The sequence below is a fragment of the Sebastes umbrosus genome, chromosome 8 (genome assembly GCF_015220745.1).
Source record: "Sebastes umbrosus isolate fSebUmb1 chromosome 8, fSebUmb1.pri, whole genome shotgun sequence".
NCBI classification, from domain to species: domain Eukaryota; kingdom Metazoa; phylum Chordata; class Actinopteri; order Perciformes; family Sebastidae; genus Sebastes; species Sebastes umbrosus.
Window position 1 is genome coordinate 2,917,618 of NC_051276.1, and position 21,692 is coordinate 2,939,309.

Sequence of the window (21,692 nt, forward strand, 5' to 3'; positions counted from 1 at the left end):
CCTCTTCCGTGTGCCGAGCGTGTCGGAGAGCTACGGTGGCCGACCCAAAAACGTGAATGGTCCTCTCTAAAACCATCTGGAGCAGAGCCAGAGCATAGTGTTTGTGTGTGCACGTGGGAAGTGAGTGGTGAAGCAAGAGAGAGAGAGCTGCGGCGTTAATGACTCGGCCCGAGCAGGAAAAGTTAATCCTGTTTGGTTTGTCCGTTCTGGGCTACTGTAGAAACATGGTGGTACAACATGGCGGACTCCGTGAAGAGGACCCGCTCCCTACGTAGAATATAAACGGTTCATTCTAGGTAACAAAAATATTCTTATTTTCAGGTGATAATACGCTAAAAAAAAACATACTTATTAATATTATATTGATTTCTGCCAATATATCCCACTAAATGTTACTAACCTGGTCCTTTAAAGCTGCACTTATAAATATTTTTACATTTATAATGGAGAAAATAGGAACATGTAATTAGGGTTGGGCGATATCGCTTATAAATAATATCTCAATATAAATAATCTCTCAATATTTTTCGTCTATATCGCAATATTTTAATATTTTCTCTTAAAGATCAGAACTGTTTGATTTAACCCTTTGATGCATATGATCATACCAGCGTGCTCATTCTAGCAAACTAATCGGAACACTGTGAGGTGCCGTGCTGTCATATTGAAGTCAGATTGGTCTTACTAATTATTCACATAATTGAGATTTAATTTTTCCCTGAAATACAGTTGGCAGGCAGTAGTTTTTTTTTTTTTTTTTAAATTATCATCCATTTGAATTTATTATTTATTATTTATTCATTTTGTTTTATTTCTTTATTTATTATTGACAGACTGACTGAGATTCACCAGAAGATCACTTTTATTTTGAAGTCCGTTTTTGGTCGCTTTTATTTTGAAGCCAGTTCTTACATGCTCTTACCGTAATTGAGTGGTGCAACGATGACGTATTTTTGTAGGCCAACCAGGAAGTTAGAATTACACGAGTTCCCTCGACAAAAAGACGATGGGATTTCTCCATCGGGTTTTGGATTATTGCAGAAAATAAGCTCTGTCGCAAACACACGTTTATGATTATTAAACGTTTTGTTCAGCAAGATAATCTTCACAAATGAACACCACTTTTATGATTTTTGAAGCGTGAATGCAATCACCAGAAGTAAAAACATTAGGCTATAAACAAACTACACATGAGCGTGAGTATAAACACAACGAGGCTGTAAAGGTCGACGAGTCGGTATGATGAAGTTCTGTAGTTTCATTTAGCCACTTGTTAGCAACCACCTTTTTTAAGATGTATAAAGGCTCCAAAATTCACGAGTGGGATATTTACTGACGTATTTTTTAATCGTAAAACAAAACGTTACTAAAAACCCATTGACTTCGAGACGAGGGAACTTGAAGTGCTAACATGCAAATTCATTAACTGGTTTTAGGACTCATTCCTGCACCACTCTATGCCCACTATATACACATATACCACAAAACAATGTGGGGGCTAGTTTGACCGTCTTTTTCAAAGTGGATGCTGGCATCTTCCATCACCTTTTCCGACCTCAATACGTATAAACTCACTTTGGCGCTTCACTTCTTCTTCAGGCTCTTTCCCTGTTCCCTCCAGATACAAAAACACACGCCCCATACGCACATTCATACTCATACGCCAAACACATTCTCCAGGAGGGAGAGAGTCGCAGGAGAAGGAAAACACCAAAGTGAGTCTCATGCCGGTGGCTTCGAAATATGATGTGACGATTAATATTTGTACTCGATGTCTGCTCTACAGTCATTGATCCCACGTTGACCAAGCTGCAATACATTGAGTATTTGACCTATGGCCCGCCCTTATGTGCAATGTGACAGGTGTGACAAACCCAATGAGATTATCACTCAGCCTAAAGAGTGTTTTAGCATCTTTCAGCTCAATGTTTTGGTTTGATGGCTCAACAATTAACAATTTTGATTCAGTCTCACCGCCGTCATCAACCCGGTGTTTTCAGTGAAAACACTCAGATAATCTGTGCGTTACCTGCTCAGCAGAAAGCAGCAGACAGACACAGTTAGAGACCAGCTGGGAAAAATAGTGCAGCATTTAGCAGCTACCAGCACAACCAGATATGTTTCTCAGGAGTTGGTGGAGACCAAACCAAAGCTAAAAACGTGAGTGACTACTGGACTTACATTCTCCAGTGGTCAGAAACACGATTCCAAATGGATGCTAATGTTGCTTTGTGTCTGCTGTATGAGTAATGCCACTGTTTGCTAACATGTCTTATCAACTTTATAAGAGAAGAAGATTTCTTTTCGTAAAATTAAGCCAAATAGTTCGATGCACAGACTCCCCTTAAGAATGTTTAGAGCTGCATGCCTGAATGTGAATCAAACTTCACCGCTCACTCAGTAATCAGAAACAAATCACCCTGAAGAGGAACAGCACTTGTCTTTACGTGAGTGATGTACCTGGAATAAAGACAGGAGTTATGAATGACTCACAGCAGGTCAGGTAGTTTATCTATATCATCCAAAGCTTTCTTTGGATCTTCCCTTTTCTTCCGGTGTCAGGGGATATTATCATCTTAATGTATAGTCTGTGTTTATAATGTGATGTTGTTTGAGGGTCAATATGGTGGTGTCAACAAAACACTGAAGTCAAAAAAGTCTACTCTGTTTCATAATGCTACATGCCGTTTGATAAAAGATGACACTTTTTTGTTCACATTCATATATTACCCACTTCAAGCTTTCTCTCTGTTTCGATGTTCTCCCTAACCTTAGCTCTGATTAAAATACAGCATTAAACACACACATTAACAATGTAAACTAAAGCCTTCAAAGAAGATGATAAAACTCATCACGATTCCTCAAAAATGCATTAAAAAGGTTGGTTTAAAGCCATGCTAGCACCATTCGTCCTCCTCCGCCTCCTGGTAATACCTGGGTGCCCTGGCGCCGGAGCCTGGGCTGCTGCTGCTGCCCCCGAAGCTGAAGTGGTACCCGTTGGGCACCCCGAGGTTCTGCTGAGGAGCAGGAAGCAGGGCTCCCATCATGCGAGGCAGTGCGGTCCGAGATGAGCGTCCGGCATGGGGGCTGGGCGACAGTGACACCGCATCCTGAAAGACATCCAGCTGGTCCCGGAGGCTGCCGGAGAGGCCGCCCAGGGCCTCGCCGTGGCCCCGGCCCAGGAAGGGCTCGGAGCTGATACGAGTGACGGGGCAGGGGAAGTGGTGCGAGCCGCTGTGCCGGAGGGCGTTGTGCTCCGACAGGCCGCGGCTCAGCCGGCCGGGACTCAGAGAGGCTTGGCTGGACACAAAGTGCACGGGGGATGAATTGGCAGTCTTGAAGGCCACCCCGGGCCGCGGGGTGAGGGGGGTCTGGGGGAGCTGCCGACGTCCGCGGCTCGGCGTGCTAGAACTGGAGCTCAGTGCCACTGGGCTGCCTTTAACCCAACCACTGCCCTAGATGACAATTGGACAAGCAATTTGAAACGATAGAACGATGAGGAAATTATGTAAGAGAGGAAAGGAAAAGGGAAGGAAACAGGGACAGTTCCACCGGAGGGAGGAAAGGAAAGGAAAGACACCGAAATGTGATGTGTGATGACATGAAGGATGAGAGGGAGAAACACAGACGGAGAAAGACAGAATGAAAGAACAAGCACTAATGGAAAGGTAACGACAGACAGAAAAAATGGATGGAGAATGATGAAAAGAGAAAGTGGGAAAAGAAGTGAAAGGCCATGAGAGGCTGCACTGAAGGCAGACAGAGGACAAAGTAGCAGTAAGGGCATGCAGAGGGATCACAGTAATACTTCTACAGAGTCTATACTTCCATCCCTACGTTCAACACACTATCTGTACCATAAGGCTGCTTCATCAGTCATCTTAATGTTCAATGTGTCTGACAATGAGCTTCAAAAGCATATCTGGTCAATGTGGCTCACCTCTGGTATGATATAGTTTCATTTAGAACCTGTTTATCACAGACTTAGTACAAAGACTGTTTATGGAACCGTGAGCAAAGAGTATAGAAGCAAAGAGACTAAACCGCCACTTTGGAGTGAAAACGCCAATGAGTCCATGGCCATGGATGTATAAAGAGACGTCTGTAAATCAGAGGATCATTTTTTTTAGGTAAATCAACTTCCCAGTATGAACATTTACATATCCCTCATTTAAATCATTATGTCCTTAAAGTAGTAAAATTAACTAATAGCCGAATCCAGAGTTATTTTCCTCGGCATAATGAACGTGCATCAGACCCACGGCACTGCTCCGCCCTGCACGCTCATATAACATATCGGGTTCTGCCGGCTTCCTGTTAGCTGTATGCAGCTGTAATAACGGATATATTGGCTGTAAATCATCACTTTTATTATCTTCTAATACACCCATGGGCTGTATGCTGTCAGCCTGTACCGTGGTGGATGTGTTAACATCTCTGTTCCCAAACAACCGGCTATCAACAAGTAGCTAGTAGTGCCAGAATTTAATGGAGTTATAGGCTATTTACTAACACGCAGGGCAAAAGCACAAGACACAACCTCTTCTACATCCATGGTCTCTATGTAAAAATATTCGACCCTATCAAATAAACATGAAATGAAATATAGTTTTGCTGTTGTTAAACGCGGCCCCCCATTCACTTCAATTCATCAAGACTTTTCTCTGTTTTTTGTTTCTCCGTTCACCGTGGAGGTGTGCAAGTTCTCTTCAAGAATTGAAGGCAACACAGGCGGGTGAGTAGTTGATATACAAACGGTCATTTTGGGAGTGAAGTTAACCGCAAATGATGACAAAGTGTAATTTTGATCAGGTTCCACACAGGTCTGAATGAATATTTTTCTCATTACAATTTTTTGAGGAGATGCACTGGATTTCAGAGTTTTAGTGTTCTTTGATCTAAATGGAGATTTCTATCTGATAAGAAAGACATTCTGAGGGAAAACAGTATTCAAAGATCAAGCCAAACTCTATTAAAAACCCTTCACCTGGTCTAATGCCTTATCTGTCCCCTACTCTACATGCCCTCCCACCTGCTTGTTGCTGGTTTCCTGCCCCTCGCTGGGGGAGGCGGCACAGCTGGCGGTGGCAGATTTGGTGTGGCAGTGTTCCCGGCTGCAGTAGCGGTCGCAGGAGTAGTAGCGCTGCTTGTCCGCCGTGGAGTGGTGTTTCCTGTCGTGGGAGCGTCCGCGTTCGTGGGCTCGCTCTCTGGAGGCAGCTGGGTCCGACTCTGGCTCTCCTGGTGCACCTGTGGAGGAGGACAATATTCCAGGGTGAAGGGTGATGTTTCTGTATTCTAGATAATATTAGAGTCCTGGCTATTGCAACTTTTGGTGTCATAACTTTGATTCATTACGGCTTTGAGTGACAGTAGTCTTGTTAAGGCATTCAGTAAAAAACAAAGGATCTATAGTCATTATTCTGACTTATCATTAAGTATGGCTGTGTGTGTCCCAGTAAGTCATGACAGTGTTACAGTGAGCCAGCATGTAACAATACCAGGACCCTGAAACTGAGCCAGATAAATGGAATTCAGCAATAATTCAGTTTATTACACCTGGGTTTTTCCTACTGTGACATGTCAAAATATCTTCTACTGCAGACTATTTCTATCAAAACCACATGCCAACCTCATGATGGTGAAAAGTCAGGGGTTCACCAGAAACCCATCATCTGGGGACCATGAATGAATGTCTGTGCCAAATTTCATGGCAATCCATCAGATTGATGGAAATGGTGGACTGACGGATCAACATTTTCATCAATAGAGTCACACCGCTACACCCCCCCGGACCCTCCAGACTCTACCACCAAAGGGTTTTAATCCCCTGTGCTGACATTTGTCTTTCTCCACAGCCTTGCCATGCAGAGAGGCCTATAAATGGCTATAAATTACTGGTTCGTTGGCTGTTCATGTCTGTCAGTGTCTTTTATCTGAGTAATAAAGAGCATGTGTACGGAGCTGCAGTCTCACAGCCAGACCCAGAGAGAGCATTGCTGATCTCTATCACAGCTGAGACATCTGCAGGGTGGCCCCGACTCATATCTTAACACTCTTACATACTGTAAGGTGTAGTGTTGTGTATTGGCAAGAATCTGGCAATACGATACGTACAGTATCATGATACAGGGGTTACGATTCAACATATTGCAATATTTTGGTAACATTTTAGGAAACCTGTCATAGTGAACACACCACCATATGCATCAAATCTGAGTTAAAACAAAAAAAGTTTTTTATGCAATCAGAACAGTGAGATCTGCATTTGCAGTTATATCACAGTCCCTGTAACATCCAACACCATAGCTCTACTTTGAGAGGGCACATACAGTGAGAGGGCGCATCTCTTTGCAAATGAAATACAGTATTGACTGAGTTAATCTTTGCATGTAAACTATACATTTAAAATCCATACAGGGATTTTGAGAATCAATACGGTATCACAAAACATAATATCGCAATATTCTATTTCTTCTGTATTTTCTTACACCCCCTAGTGAGGTGTTTTGTCCATCTTTTACACAGAGGTGATGGTAAATGGAAGTTGTATTGTTCCATGAAGGGGATGAAATTATGGCTGTGAAGTACACTTATCATTGTACACTTTACATTAATATCAAGCGTTTTTATAGATGACTTATTACATGTCATCAACTTTTGTTTACTGTCCGTACCTTTTATGTGGTTCATGTTTTTAATTCTTGCCTTAATACATATTACCTTGTGTTCGTAGCTCAAGTGGAAACTTTCTGCTCATTTGTAAAGCACTTTGTAACAGTGTCTGTACTTCATGAATGAAAACTTTCTTTATTTCATTTCTAAAGTGCACTATCAATCAATTTTTGATAAAAATGTACATTATATCTACATTATATCTTGTTTGTTTAATTTAAGTTTTTTTAAGTTTTTTTTAATTTAAGTTTGTTTCACAAACCGAAGTGTAAAAACCTCAATTCGCTGGACTGTTCATTGGTACTTAGCAGTTGCCAGGCAACCAGCGCAGACTCCGGGAAGTTACTGCTCCCGGGTCTCCACCAAAATGAGAACAAGCGGATATGTCTAACTATTACTTTAAAGAAAATGTGGGTTATCATACTTATCATATCCATGAGGATATCAGTCCAGAATTCATGAAATCTCAGGTTAACCTCAGATTCAAGGATATGGAGCTTCAGAACTGACATGATGAGGACCATGACAATCCTCTTTTCTTTTTAATTTAAGTACTGGTTTACCAGAATGTGATTGTTTGCACATTTGTATATTTATTCACCCATTATAGTTCTCTTCTTTACTGTATTTTAGTTGCTATTTGTTAATTACGAAATATTTGTAACCCTTTAAGAAATTGTTTGTAAAACATCTATAAACATTACAGAGATAGATGGAGCAGATATTTGTGATACTTTTTTAATGGTTAATAATTGGTTTATCTGTCTATACACATTATTTGGATGACTATTATAAAGTTGCAACTGATGATTATAATACTCTTATAATGGTTAATAATTGGTTTCTGGTCCATCTATAATGTTTATAGATGTTTTACAAACAATTTCTTAAAGGTTTACAAATCATTTGGTCATCATTAACAAATACTTAATATAGTATATAAAATGTTATAATGTGTGCAACAATAAACTGTTAATAGATAGTGTACTAATGTATCAGAATGTAATTGTTATAGTCTATTCTCAGACGATGTATGATACAATATATCATTTATAAACTAATCATTTCATATTACACAAACTACTGATAAAATAACAGAAATAATAGCTAATAAATACTAATAATTAGTAAACATTATTAATTATAATTTCATTGTTTGTTAACAGTAAATTAACCAGGTTTAATTAACTATCAATGTACCATTTATAAATTATGGTTATTATAAAGTGTTACCACTATCTCTGTTTCTTTTGTTGTCTTACATGTGTAACTATATCAAAATACCTCTTCAAGGGCCCTCTGCTGACTTGACTGTCTTTCAGAGGCTGGAGCAGACGGACTTACCAGCAGAGTTGGGTGGTTGTCCACCCAGAGGTGTATCCAAAGACCTCTTCTCTCTGTCTCTGTCTTTATCTCTGTCTCTGCGATGGTGGCAGCGGTGGTGGTGGTGATGGTGGTGGGGTCGGTCCTGGCTGGGTTTCTCCAGGGTGTAGTCCCTCAGGTTGACCTCCTGGGGCCGCTGTGGGGCCACAGTGGAAGCTGAACGCTTCATAGGGCTGGCATCAGGAACAGACTGAGGGAGGAGGGAGAGACATATGAGAGGCTCACTGAGAATCATGTCTGAACCAAGGTTTTCATCCAGCAAGCATCTAGATCCAGCTTCATAATATGACTACAACAGATTATTGCACATTAAGTTCCCTCCTTGTTAACAGTAAACACAGTCACAACGTCCGCCTCAGTCCTGCTTTTCCCTCTCTACCTATGTCCTTCCCTTCAGTCATATGCTCACATGCCCAGCCAATTTTACAAACGAATCGATTTCGTGCTGACCATCATGAAAAAAATGGGAAATTCGTGTTTATGTACACAAATCAATACATTAGATTTCGTGACTATTTCACAAACTGCTGTGCGACTGGGCTGGCATTTGAGTCCTATGTTGCCTGAATATCCTGTTGTTTATGACAGTATAATCGAGCCACATATGGACAGAGCAGCTAATCTGCCATACTTTTGGCACAAGTTCAGAGTAACCAAGGATATTTTTCTTCTTTTGTCACAGCAGACATTTTAGCGCATCATAGTAGGAAAAGCACATGTGAAATTGATAACATCAAAAACAACTGCATTCCATTTAGGTGAGCTAGTTCCAGGGTGTTGGTACTGTGCATGTTGACTCACTGTTATGTCTCAATGGGGCACTTGATGGAACTGAGCCATTGTTAACGGAATTCATTTCATGTTCCTATCATGACGAGTCAAAATGTCTGCCGTGAAAAAGGTGTAAGTAGAGCCGGGCTTCCTGAAGTCCCTCGCTGTCACCTGGAAGCGGGACCCAGAGTTTGTCTTTCTTCTTCTTCAGTACTGTATGTACTGAGAGAGACACTCCAGTGAGCAGGGTCTGACTGGTTTCACTCATGCAGATGGTATGTTTACACATCAAATATGAGACTATGTGATTAAAGGCACGGACTAAAAAGCCATTAGACCAGAAATGAAATGATTTGAATATGTATCTGTTTTAGAAAAAACACCACATGGTACAGCAGACGGAATGAAAAAGCTTTTGTCAGCTTTACAGTAGGACTACAGCAGTGGGAGCACCTGGCCTGCATCTATAACACTGACCACATTCTCATTGTCTGTTGAAGAATAAAAGAGCAGGTGTTCCATCCAAAGCACAGGGAGTTATTTCATTAAAGGCGAGCAAAGACAGACTCCCTGTATTTACAATCATTTGTTAGAAAACTGTCTTAACTCACTGGTGTCTATTCCACTTCTGGAGACAAAGTGGAGAAATTATGAATATGGGTTTTTGGTAAATGTAATTGTTAGTATAATGTATAGAAGTAGTGTAGGTTATTAAACTCTGAGCAAAAGGAAAACAGAATGTTCCAAGTCTTTGGAGGTTTTGCAGATGTGTGCAGTTTTTTTTTCTATCTCACTTTAAATGATTAAAACTAAAAGTTGCGTGGCATATTTTTCTCCAAATATGAGGAATCTAGGGTAATGTCCTCTGTAATATTTCTACCAGTCTGTAGCGGCCAGCACACCAGACTCAAGAACCTGGTAATCAGCCTCGTGATCCACGATAATTCTGCACCTAGTTGTCATCTGACATTACCATCTCGCATTAAAACGACAATGTATTTGGATTACAGTATTGCCATTGTGGACTTAAGAGTTCACTTAGCTCAGGGGTCTGCAACCTGCGGCTCCGGAGCCACATGCTGCTCTTTAGCCGCTCTCCAGTGGCTCCCTGTGGACTTTTAAAAATGGAAATGGATAACTGTTTTTTGTTTACATTTTTATTTATCATTGTTGTAGGTCTATGGTATGACGGCACGATGGAGTATTAGGGCCACATTGAGGAAAAATAAATAAATCTGAGATTTAGAGAATAAAGTCATAATATTATGAGAATAAAGTCATAATATTATAAAGTAGTAATTTTACGTGTTATTTTCTTTTTTTCTCGTAAAGTTATGACCTTATTCTCGTTATATTACGACTTTCTTCTCGTAAAGTTATGACTATTCTCGTAATATTAAGACTTTTTTTCTCATAAAGTTTTGACTTTATTCTTGTAATATTACAACTTTTTTCTCGTAGTTCTGACTTTATTCTCCTAATATTAAGACTTTTTTCTCTTGAAATAGTATGACTTTATTCTCATTAAATTATGACTTTATTCTTGTAATATTACGACTTTTTTTCTCGTAAAGTTATGACTTTATTCTCTTAATTTTACTACTTTTTTCTCGTAATATTATGACTTTATTCTCGTAATATTACAACTTTATTCCCGTAATATTACAACTTTATTCTCGTAATATTACAACTTTTTTCTAGTAATATTATGACTTTATTCTGGAAACCTCTGACTTTTTCCCCTCAATGTGACCCTAATACTCCGTAGTACATTTGCACTTTGGCCCTCACTGCATTAGACTTATATACTATATACTTAGACTATAAACTGTGTTACCTTCATCACAATGCTCAAATGTTTTGCGGCTCCAGAAAGATTTAAGCCTAAAATGGCTCTTTTGATAACAAAGGTTGCTGACCCCTGACTTAGCTGAACCAGATGAATCCGGACAACGTCAAACCACAAACAAGTGTGTGAGATGTTGCATGACAGCATGTACATACGGCTAGATGGATCCCTGGAGAGTGGCGTGAGTGGCTCCGCTGATATGCAGGAGAGGGATAAAGGCCAGCCAAATAGAAAGAAAGAACAGCAGAAAAAAAGACATCAGGAATATATACCAAGATCCACAGCAGCTAGTGTACAATTTGTGGTTACAGAAGTGTTCGAATCTTTTACTGAAGGCCACTTTGATTCACATTTTTAGATGATTATAACCTTTTTGTTGGTAGAAAAATGATACAATCCTGTTGAAAATTGATACCCTGTGGGTATTTATTACAGAGTTCGTAGTCGTGAGCATTGCTGTCATTGCCATAATGTCTCTTTTGATACCACCACTGGTGGGCGCCAAAGTCAGAGATTTTCATGTCCTACACGTAGTGGCTTAAGTTCATTATCTAAAAATAGTTTATTTCACAAGTTCAGTATTTATGAATACGTCTTCCAATGAAAGTCCTGCATTTATACTTCAGTAAAAACAAAAATACACAAGTATTAGCAGCAGAATGTACTTGTATATGAATAGTAAATGTACTGTGAATGAATTGTGAATACCTCGTTCATTTCAGTGTGTTGCAATATTAGATAAGTAAACAAGTAAGTGAGTTAGCAGAACATTGATGTTGAAGATGTAGGAGTTTTACATTTGGGTGGGAGGGGTGTTTGCATCCCTGTGATCCTGGATGCTGTGTTTTCAGGGGAAATAGCTCCTGGTAGGGTCCCCCGAGGCAAATTGGTCCCAGGGGAGAGGTCAGACGAAGAGTGATTCATAGACCCACGTGAATGGGCCAAGAAGAAGCTGCAGTACCTCGTCCAGAACAGAGCCAGACCTGGGGGGGAGCTTACCAGCGAATGTCTGGTGGCTGGTTCTTGATCCATGGGGCCTAGTTGTGCCGACCGCTGGCATTGCAGTCCTAGGGACTTGGAACATCACCCCTTTGGTGGGGAAGGAACCAGAGCTAGTAGTACCAACTAGATATAGTTGGGCTCACCTCTACGTATTTGATTCTGGAACCAAACTCCTAGAGAGGGGCTTGACTCTCTCCTTTTCCAGATTTGCTCAGGGTGAGTATGGGAATACTCACGAGCGCCACTGTGTTGGGAGTCGAAAGAACCGGCTTCATGTGATTACGTCTCGACTCAACTCAACTCACTTTTGGTACCAGGGGCTTTGTTCTGTTTCATTTTCCACTGCAGATAGAACCCCTGCAGTGTGATTGCAGTAACGTCGTTGTGTGAAACTGCTGTGAAATCATCTTCAACACGACGCTCGTTGAATCCTTTCATCGGCAACCAAACAGAGAAACGTCTGCACTCCGTCGACTGTACCGCGTAGTGTACACCGTAGTGTATGGTGTACTTTTGTGGGCTGTCATTTAAAAAAAAATCTAGGTTGTGTAACTAAAAAAATTGCGGCTGCTACTATTGGTAGCTTGGCTATTTAAAAATAGCGGGTTTCTGCTGGATGTCCTGTGTCGCGCTAGTGACGGCTCTCTCTGACCAATCAGTGGTGTGCAGTGTTTTAACTCCACCTTCCAGTATCGGCTCAGCTTACTTGGAACCTTGACCGAGGTGGTACCAAAACAAGTACCAGGTACTATCCACAAGTTTTGCTAATGGAAAACCAAAAAAGAGCGAGTCGAGCTGAGTAGAGCTGTAACGTACCAGGCAGTGGAAATGCGACATTAGGGACTCTGAGTGGGGTCCTGGGAGGGATATCACCTAGGGACAAACCTGGACGGGGGTTGTTTGGGGGGGAATGGCCTGCCTGATCTGAACCTGACTGTTGCTTTGTTATTGGACTTCTATGCTAGTCATGGATTGGCCATAACAAACACCATGTTCAAGCATAGGGTGATTCATAAGTGTACTTGGTACCAGAGCACCTTAAGACAAAGATCGCTGATCGAATTTGTGGCTGTATCATCAGATTGATTGCATGTCTGGACACTCGGGCCAAGAGAGGAGCAGAGTTGTCAACTGATCAACAATTGGTGGTGAGTAGACTTGGTAAACCCAAACATGTAGTGTAGAATAGGGATGCACCGATACCACTTTTTTCAGACCGAGTACAAGTACTTACATTTGGGTACTCGCTGATACCGAGTACCGATACGAGTACTTCTCTGTGCCAAAAGACCCTCGTTAACAGCCAGCTGGAGGGTGTGAGCGACACACGGCAGGCTGGGGAGTCCCGCATACGAGGCGGTGCGCCGCGACCGGCTCTAGGTCGGCTTGGAAAGGCGCGGGGCGAAGGTGGCTCGCGGCCGCAGATTTACAGCGCTCCCCGCACGGACGGGGCTCCCTGCTCCCGGTGCGACCGTCGACCGGGTCGGACTGTCCTCAGTGCGCCCCAACCGTGTCGTGCCACGGCCCACGTAAAAGGGGCCAGAGGTCTGTGGTGATGTCTGCAACCCACCCGACCCTTCTTGAAACACGGACCAAGGAGTCTAACGCATGCGCGAGTCAGAGGGTGCAAGCAAAACCCCGTGGCGCAATGAAAGTTAGGGCTGACGTGCACTGGCTGAGGTGGAATCCCGGCCCAGCGGGGTTGCACCACCGGCCCGTCTCGTCCGCACCATTGGAGAGGTTAACGTCGCGCTGCTGTAAAGTGGAATCGATGCCGTTGTATCTGAGTCGTTTTGTGAGTACGAGTACGAGTACATGAGCACAGTATCGGACCCGATACCCGATACTGGTATCGGTATCGGTGCATCCCTAGTGTGGAATATCACTACTGACATTCCTGTAGCATTACGTTACAACGTTTGCTGTATTAGCCATGTGTTTACTGTTACTACGTCTTTATTTGCATATAGAGCGAGGAAGTGACATCCGATCACAAGTGGTCACTGGAGACGCATGAGGAGAGACATTCTAAAGCCAGGTGTGAACAGACGTACTTAAAGCTGTCCACTTGTGATCAGATCACCAAAGACGCATGTTAATGGCAGGTCTGAACAGGGCCTGTGGTTCTCACAGATATCTCTAAGAACAGCTTTAATTCCCTCCGTTCTTGCCTGCCAGGCTTGTTATCTGGTTAAGGGGCCGACAAGAGCATACCCTGCAAATGAAAGTGGGGCTCTGCACATACTGTGTTAAAAGGTGATGAAACTGCAAAAATTGGGATCAAATGTCCCATATCAGCTGGGTTAAAGGAACGGAGTGTGGGCTTTGCTTTCTGTGCAACTGACTGACTCCCTGAGGTTTTCTGTCACCCCAGCACAAAGAAGGATCTTAAAAGAGGAGAGCAGCTTATAACAGATGTCATCTCCTGATCCTGGCAAAGCTGAGCTCAAATTAAGCAAAAGAAAAGCAATCTAGCAAGAGTGAAAGATAAACTGCTGTGACTGAGGCTGGAGCCACAGAGTTCAGACTGCCCGACACAGTTCCCATCATCATACTCCAACAAGAGGACATTTCCAAAAGGCCAGCATTAATTGAATTGGCTAGAGGATTTCCTGCCCTTTGTTCCAAAAGGTGAGAAAAATAAGACAGCAAGTCAACGAGGCATCCTTCCGCCCTTGTTCCTTTTATTAATCCCCCACTCCAGATTGTCTCTCCTCTACAGTAACCCAATTACCCCCCTTACCCTCCCAGTGAATCTTGGGCCCAAAGCCATTTGGAGCCACTATCATCTTTTCGGTTGGCAGCAGGAGAAAAACGATACTGGACAAATAGCTGGCGGCCTGCCAGGATCTAATCAGATTACTTCTCCTCTGCAGTGAGGGTAGGATCAACAACAGCTCTTCCAGTTGGGCTGTGAAAGGAATGCACCTTGAATGCAATGAATCGATCAGCATCACTCAGGAAATGAGGAGCTTATTGTATTTCATAGGGTCTGGTGAAAGATTCATTTAGAGTTAAATAGTTAGTGCCAGCTCCTCCATGTAGAAATGTTCTATGTGACGGTTTGACTGAGATTTAGCCTCAGTGATATAGACACAGCAAAACTTTTTCCCTCACTCTGAGAATGCTGAGCTGTGTTTACCATCTCTCATTTTAAAGATCTCATATTATGCTCATTTCCAGGTTCATAGATGTATTTTAATGTTGCACTAGAACGTGTTTACATGCTGCAATGTTCAAAAACCCCTTTATTCTTCTCATACTGTCAGCCTGAATATACCAGCTCAGAGGCTCTGTTTGACAGAGGCTGATTCACAGCCTGTCTCCTCCCACTCTGCTCTGATTGGTCAGCGTTTCTGTCAATCAAATGTCCTCAACAACAACGGAGAGGGAGAGAGCTACCTGTAGCTCTGCAGGTAAAGGGAAGCAGCTAGGAAAAGTTTATAAAACCACTTTAAAGTTTATAAACCAGAAACTTCACCCTGCGCAAGTTCCCGGAGGAATCTGATCAGAAATTCGGCGACAAATGATCAACATCTGCGGTCCAGATTCCAGGTTTTCCTGACGGTTTCTCTCAGGTAAATAATGCTATTTATATCTCTGTTAGTTAGCTCAGTATTTACATTCTACATAAACTCTGTAAACCGTAAACATACACTCTGTTTTACGTCTGTCTTTACAGATCCATCTGTGAGAAATGACCGACAGAATCATCCCAGAGGAGAGCAGACAGCTGTGAGCAGACAGCTGAGAGCAGACAGCTGTGAGCAGATGGGAGATAAAGAGCTAACCTGTTAGCATGTAGCTACATGCTAACGGGTTAGCTACATGCTACCGCTATGTGACGGTGTGTAAACACAGCGACCATCAGGGTGGAAAATAGAAGATGTGAAACAGTAGTCAGTTCATTATTTCTGGTAAAAGACTCCTGATAAATATATGGAAGTAATCAGAGTAATGGTATATTAGTTACTGTAGAAGCTGTCTCTGTGTTACCATGACTACAGACCACCGGAGCTTAGCTCACCGTAGCTGAAAGACTTTCTCCTGTATCATGTCAACATAACTAACTAACAGGTGGGATGATTACAAATGCTGTGAATAATTAATATTGTCATCTGTCAACTCAAATAAAGTTTGACTGTGAAACAGAAACATGTTGTGTTGCTTACAGTCACTACTACCTGTAGCCTACTCTTCTACATGCATGACATCAAATATATATAATATATAAATATCATCTGTTTAAACAGTGTAGTTACATAAAGCCTTTGTGAAAGAACATGTTATATTTAGATGATGGGAGTACATGAAGCCTGTTCTGCTGGTTCTTGGAGACTAACAGTAGGAGCTACTTTGATCAAGTTCGGTTGTGGATTACACAGAGTGATGCGCTGTGAGGCGGGGTCACCTAGCTGCGCGTTCTCTGGTTCAACCAACCCATGGCTTGCATTTCTCTAATGACGTCAGAAGAGAAAGGAAAAGCTGCGAAGTGATTTTCGACACCAATTCCGGACAAACGGAGCAGGAGAAAAAGAGAGAGGATGGTCTTTTATGACACTATGGTGACCTGTAGACACACTGGGGACAGATATTGATGTTTAAAAGACATGGAAAAGTGCATTTTGCATAATAGGTGACCTTTAAAGAAACACAGTGGTATGTTTGTGTTTGCAAGGTGAAATAAAAGGTGCAGGTGTGGTGCAGTGTTAATTGTGAACAAAAACTTTGGAAAAAATAAAATAAAATAAATTACAACCCTGTTCCCAGATTAAACAAGACGAAAACCTGGAAAAATCAACCTTTGACAACAAGAACTATAAGCAAATGTATAACAAATAACAACAAATAATGGGAGTCTGGATGAATGGACAAATGACTTAATGACTGTTTTAATGCAGACCTATTCAGCAACCAGCACGTATCGGTGGTATCATATATTTCATGCTCTGATTAAAACAGTATCCCCTGATGCCCAAGTAATCGCTGTCATTTAGCTGCTTGACCTGTTGCACTATTAAACAACATCTCACATTCTGCTAATATCACATCTCTGCCAGTACAGTGTGTCTACTGTACACAGGAGGTCTTTCAGCTGCGTTTTACCATGGTATACTATACTAATACTATACTAATACTATAATATACTATACTAATACTATACTAAACTAATATTAATACTATACTATACTAATACTCTACGATACTATACTAATAATATACTATACTAATACTAAGCCACTACTATACTAATACTATACTAATATTATACTATACTAAACTATACTATGCTAAATACTATACTATAATATACTAATACTTTATTATACTAATACTATACCAATACTATACCATACTAATACTTTATTATACTAATACTATACCAATACTATACCATACTAATACTTTATTATACTAATACTATACCAATACTATACCATACTAATACTTTATTATACTAATACTATACCAATACTATACCATACTAATACTTTATTATACTAATACTATACTATTACTAATACTATAATATTACTATACCATACTAATACTATACTAATACTATACTTTACTATACTAATACTATACTATTACTAATACTATAATATTACTATACCATACTAATACTATACTATACTATACTATACTAAAACTATACTATAATATACTAATTCTATACCATACTAATACCATATTATACTAATACTATACCATACTAATACTACACTATACTATACTATACTACATCAAACCTGCACATACGGGTAGGCTACTTCACAAAAAGTCAATGAGGCGCCCCCTTTTGAGGGATAGAAAACTAAAGATCTCATAGACTTCAATGCAATTTGACATGTCGGGACTGTAATTTTGAAAAGTCCGTATGCATTAATCTCTTGTTATAAAAATGTTTGTTTTATACACATGTTAAATCATTATTTTACAATCTTGCCTGTACCTGAGCATTTGTGATACCTTAGTAAATTAAGTTTGATTGCCGCCATGTCCCTTCAGTCTTCCCCCGTCCAACACAGATATTGCTTATCCAGACTTCTATACATATCTGATTGAATCCTGTTAGGCTAAATGTTGTCTGTAAATAAACAGCCTGTTGAGATTTAGTTGGAGACGACAGTCTGATGCTGCTATAACGTTAATATATGACTGTATTACTGCAGCAGCCTCACACTCAAGCTAACGTTAGATAGCCATGCTAGTCACTGTCACCAGCATCATTTAGCCATTTAGCACACTGACAGTGAATATTCACGTATCGTATGTGCCTCAAATCTACCAACCAGCTACTCAGAAACTCTTCTTCAGCATAGTGTTATTACTGTTACCGGTTTGTTTAAAGTAGAAGTTTGGAGACATGTTTCAACTTCTTCTGTTTACTCTGTTACCGTCTATGAGGGACACAGGATTGTTTCCCCCAAACGGGGGCATGGTTATGCGAGCCAACCCCCCCTGGATGATGTACTGTATACTATTCTATATTATACTATACTATACTAAACTATTCTATACCCAAATCATATTTTACATATTTCTTTTCAGCTGTGATAATGCCAAGTGAGTGAGGAAAAGAGTAACTGAGCAGCTCTGCCAGCGTTTTGGAATGACTACTGGTTTCATTGAGGAGAGTCTGTTGCACTACTCTAGAGCAGAATGACATGGGCACTGTGTGTGGGTGAACCATTACAGTCTGCTATATAGAGATAAAGTCAGAGAGCGAATTACACAATGACAACGGGAGGGTTGAAGTCACCCAGGGGGGATCTGGGGGCATGTCCCCCCGATTTTTTCTTTTCAAATGCTGCAATTTGGAGCATTTTGGCCATGATTTTTTTCCCTGGAAAAGGCTATATTTTATGTATGAAAAGTATAAAATAAAATTTTTTCCTTCAAAAGTCCTATTTCTCTCCCTACTGAACAAAACAACTGTACTTATTACAACTATTCAACAAACAGTTGGACGGATATCCATCTGGAGACACCCATGAACTGCGTGCTTCAGTGAACCGAATTCTTACAATCCTTGTGTCTTGCTTGTTTAACGTAATGTCTGCAGTCTGTAGATGATAATAAACCAAATCCATTACAGTGCAGACACTTCAGTAACTCTGAAGATAAGAAAGTAAAGTGTGTTAAACTATCTAGATAGCAGCTAGCTTTAGACACCTACATTACCGTCTCCAATGGCTTGCACGACACACACAAGCATAGGACGCAAGGCACTGCAACTCAGACAGGCAGACGAGAGGTTCTACTAATTTCAAGGTTAAGGAATGGTACGGTCCACTTTAGGGGTGTCTCAAATCGTATTACAAGACTCCTCCAGCTATGAATATGGGAAATATATTATAATATTTGTGATTACAGGTAAGAAGGATGTATAAATCTTTCTACCGACCTGTCCTTTTTACCTCTTTTGGGGTAAAAAAGACAATCCCACCAATAATTCAAACCCTGGATAAGGTACCTTTTCTGCTAAACTCACAATAGACAACAGCGTGACATCAAAACAAAAAATGGAAAACAAAATTGATACTAAAACTTTACCAATTGAATCTAGACTAAAAGGTGTTTAGTTTTTGTTGACTAAAACTAACATGATATTCAATTATGACTAAAATGTGTTTAAAAATGATATGCGTTTTCATCAAATGACTAAGACTAAATCAAAATGAACATATGTGTGGTGAAGATGCGTTGTTACCTGCAGCTCAGCATTGAGTCGAGGCATAGAAGCAGCTCTGCCTTGGTTCTCCAGACCTGAGCCAGGGACTGGGATCGTGCTGCTGGCACTGGTCTCCATCTTCCTCATCTCCACTGACTCCTGGACATGGAATGGTAAATGGACTTGCATTCATATATCGCTTTTCTAGTCTTCCGACAACTCAAAGCGCTTTACACTACATGTCAGCATTCACCCATTCACACACACATTCATACACTGATGGCAGAGGCTGCCATGCAAGGGGCCAACTTTGCCCATCAGGATCTACTCAAATACTCACACACCGATGGCACAGCCTTCGGTTATGTGTCTTGCTCAAGGGCACTTCGACATGTGACCGGAGGAGCCGGGGATTGAACCACCGACCTTTCGATTGATGGATGACCTGCTCTAAGCCACGGCCGCCCCCAAGTCTGAGGCCATGATGCTCTGCCGGCTAACAGTAGACTGCGCCCTCTGGGTTGGGAGGGAGTCACCCAAGCGAGGGAGTGTAAGTATGGTCCAGAATGCAGCTGCCCGACTCCTCACCCACACCAAATCATGGCATCACATCACCCCAGTCCTGAAAGACCTTCACTGGCTCCCCGTCTCCCACCGGATCTCCTACAAAATCCTGACCCTCACCTACAAAGCCCTCCAACAACTTGCACCCCCCTATCTCTCTGAACTCCTCTCCCCCTACCAACCTCAACGGTCCCTCAGATCCACCTCAGCTGGTTTACTCTCCACCCCCAAGTCCAAACTCCGCAGCTTTGGGGACAGAGCATTCTCCAGGGCAGCTCCCAAGCTCTGGAACTCACTCCCCAATCTCATCAGAGACTCCGATTCCCTCACCATATTCCAGTCCCGCCTCAAAACACATCTTTTCTCATCTGCTTACCCGTAGCCCCCTCCCTCCCCCTACCCATCAGTCCGTGTGTATGGATGTGATTGTACCTGTGTATGTCGCCTGTTTTTGTCGTTCGTCTCCTGTCTGTCTCACACCGTTTTCCCCCCGAATATGTTAAGCGTCTTTGAGATCACTAAAAAGCGCTATATAAATCTAATATATTATTATATTATTATCTTGGGGTCTTGTTCACGAGGATAAAATGGAGCAAGAGATGGATACGCTGATCGGTGCGGCGTCTGCAGTTATGCGGGCGCTGTACAGGACCGTTGTGGTGAAGAGGGAGCTGAGCCGGAAGACAAAGCTCTCGATTTACCAGTCCATCTACGTTCCAACCCTCATCTATGGTCATGAACTTTGGGTAGTGACCGAAAGGATGAGATTGCGCCGGGCTCAGCCTTAGAAATAGGGTGAGGAGCTCAGACATCCGGAGGGAGCTCGGAGTAGAGCCGCTGCTGCTTCACGTCGAAAGGGGCCAGCTGAGCTGGTTTCGAGCATCTGATCAGGATGCCTCCTGGACGCCTCCCTTTGGAGGTTTTCCAAGCACGTCCAGCTGGTAAGAGGCTCCGGGGTAGACCCAGAACACGCTGGAGAGATTATATATCTGGTCTGGCCTGGGAACGCCTCTGGATCCTCCAGGAAGAGCTGGGAAACTTTGCTGGGGAGAGGGACGTCTGGAATTCCCTGCTAAGCCTGCTGCCCCCACGACCCAGCCCCAGATATGCAGAAGAAAATGGATGGATGGACATGTATTTTATTTTATCTTTAAATTTATTATTTTTTATTGTTATTGTCATTTTTATTTTTCTCTCTTTTCCTTTTTTCTTGGCTGGGATGGCCTGATGTCCTAATAAATAAATAAATAAATACATTTATATTAACGGCTAAAGGAGGGAAATCCCTGCCACAACGCAGCATAATTAAAAATGTGAAAATAAATAAAGACCAAAAAGTAGCTGGACCTGGGACATCACTAGCCACAAACTCATTTGCGCCTCTCGTAAACTTACACACACAAGAATCCTACACAACAGACTGCCCGGCACCTTCTCTAAAGCAAACACCCCCCACACCCTTCGATCAAACCATGACCGCTTTTTCTTTTTTTTCCCATTTTACACTGTACCCAATGCATGTTTTGCCCTGTAGTGTTAATTGTGTCACGTCACCCAAGTTGTGTTTTGTCCAGTCCCACATGTCCTGTCTGGTTTCACTAAAAAGTAAAAAAAAAAAAAAAGAAAAGAAAAGAAAACAGGGAAGCTTCTTTTCTTAAATTTGATAAGACATACTGCCATTTGCAATATTTGAGATTCACCTGGCTTACACACGAGCCAAGTGTTCATTCTCTATATGTACTTTTACTTCATAACATTTATTTTCTCTTTCTA

The 21,692-nt window shown here is 41.7% G+C and overlaps 1 protein-coding gene across 5 annotated transcripts in view; it reads right to left on the reverse strand.

The window, feature by feature from the left end:
* Window positions 1-1,109: 1,109 nt before the first annotated feature.
* cacna1ba (calcium channel, voltage-dependent, N type, alpha 1B subunit, a) overlaps window positions 1,110-21,692 on the reverse strand; it is a 200,718-nt gene continuing 180,135 nt past the window's right edge. For 3 of the 5 annotated variants that reach the window (XM_037776827.1, XM_037776828.1, XM_037776829.1), the window contains 5 exons: window positions 19,395-19,514; window positions 10,831-10,869; window positions 8,017-8,245; window positions 5,033-5,247; window positions 2,898-3,455 (listed from right to left, as the gene is read on the reverse strand). In XM_037776827.1, the coding sequence (XP_037632755.1) occupies window positions 2,898-3,455; window positions 5,033-5,247; window positions 8,017-8,245; window positions 10,831-10,869; window positions 19,395-19,514 (1,161 nt within the window). Of the gene's footprint in view, window positions 3,456-5,032; window positions 5,248-8,016; window positions 8,246-10,830; window positions 10,870-19,394; window positions 19,515-21,692 lie in introns of all 5 variants that reach the window. The other 2 variants (XM_037776831.1, XM_037776826.1) reach the window with 1 other exon arrangement.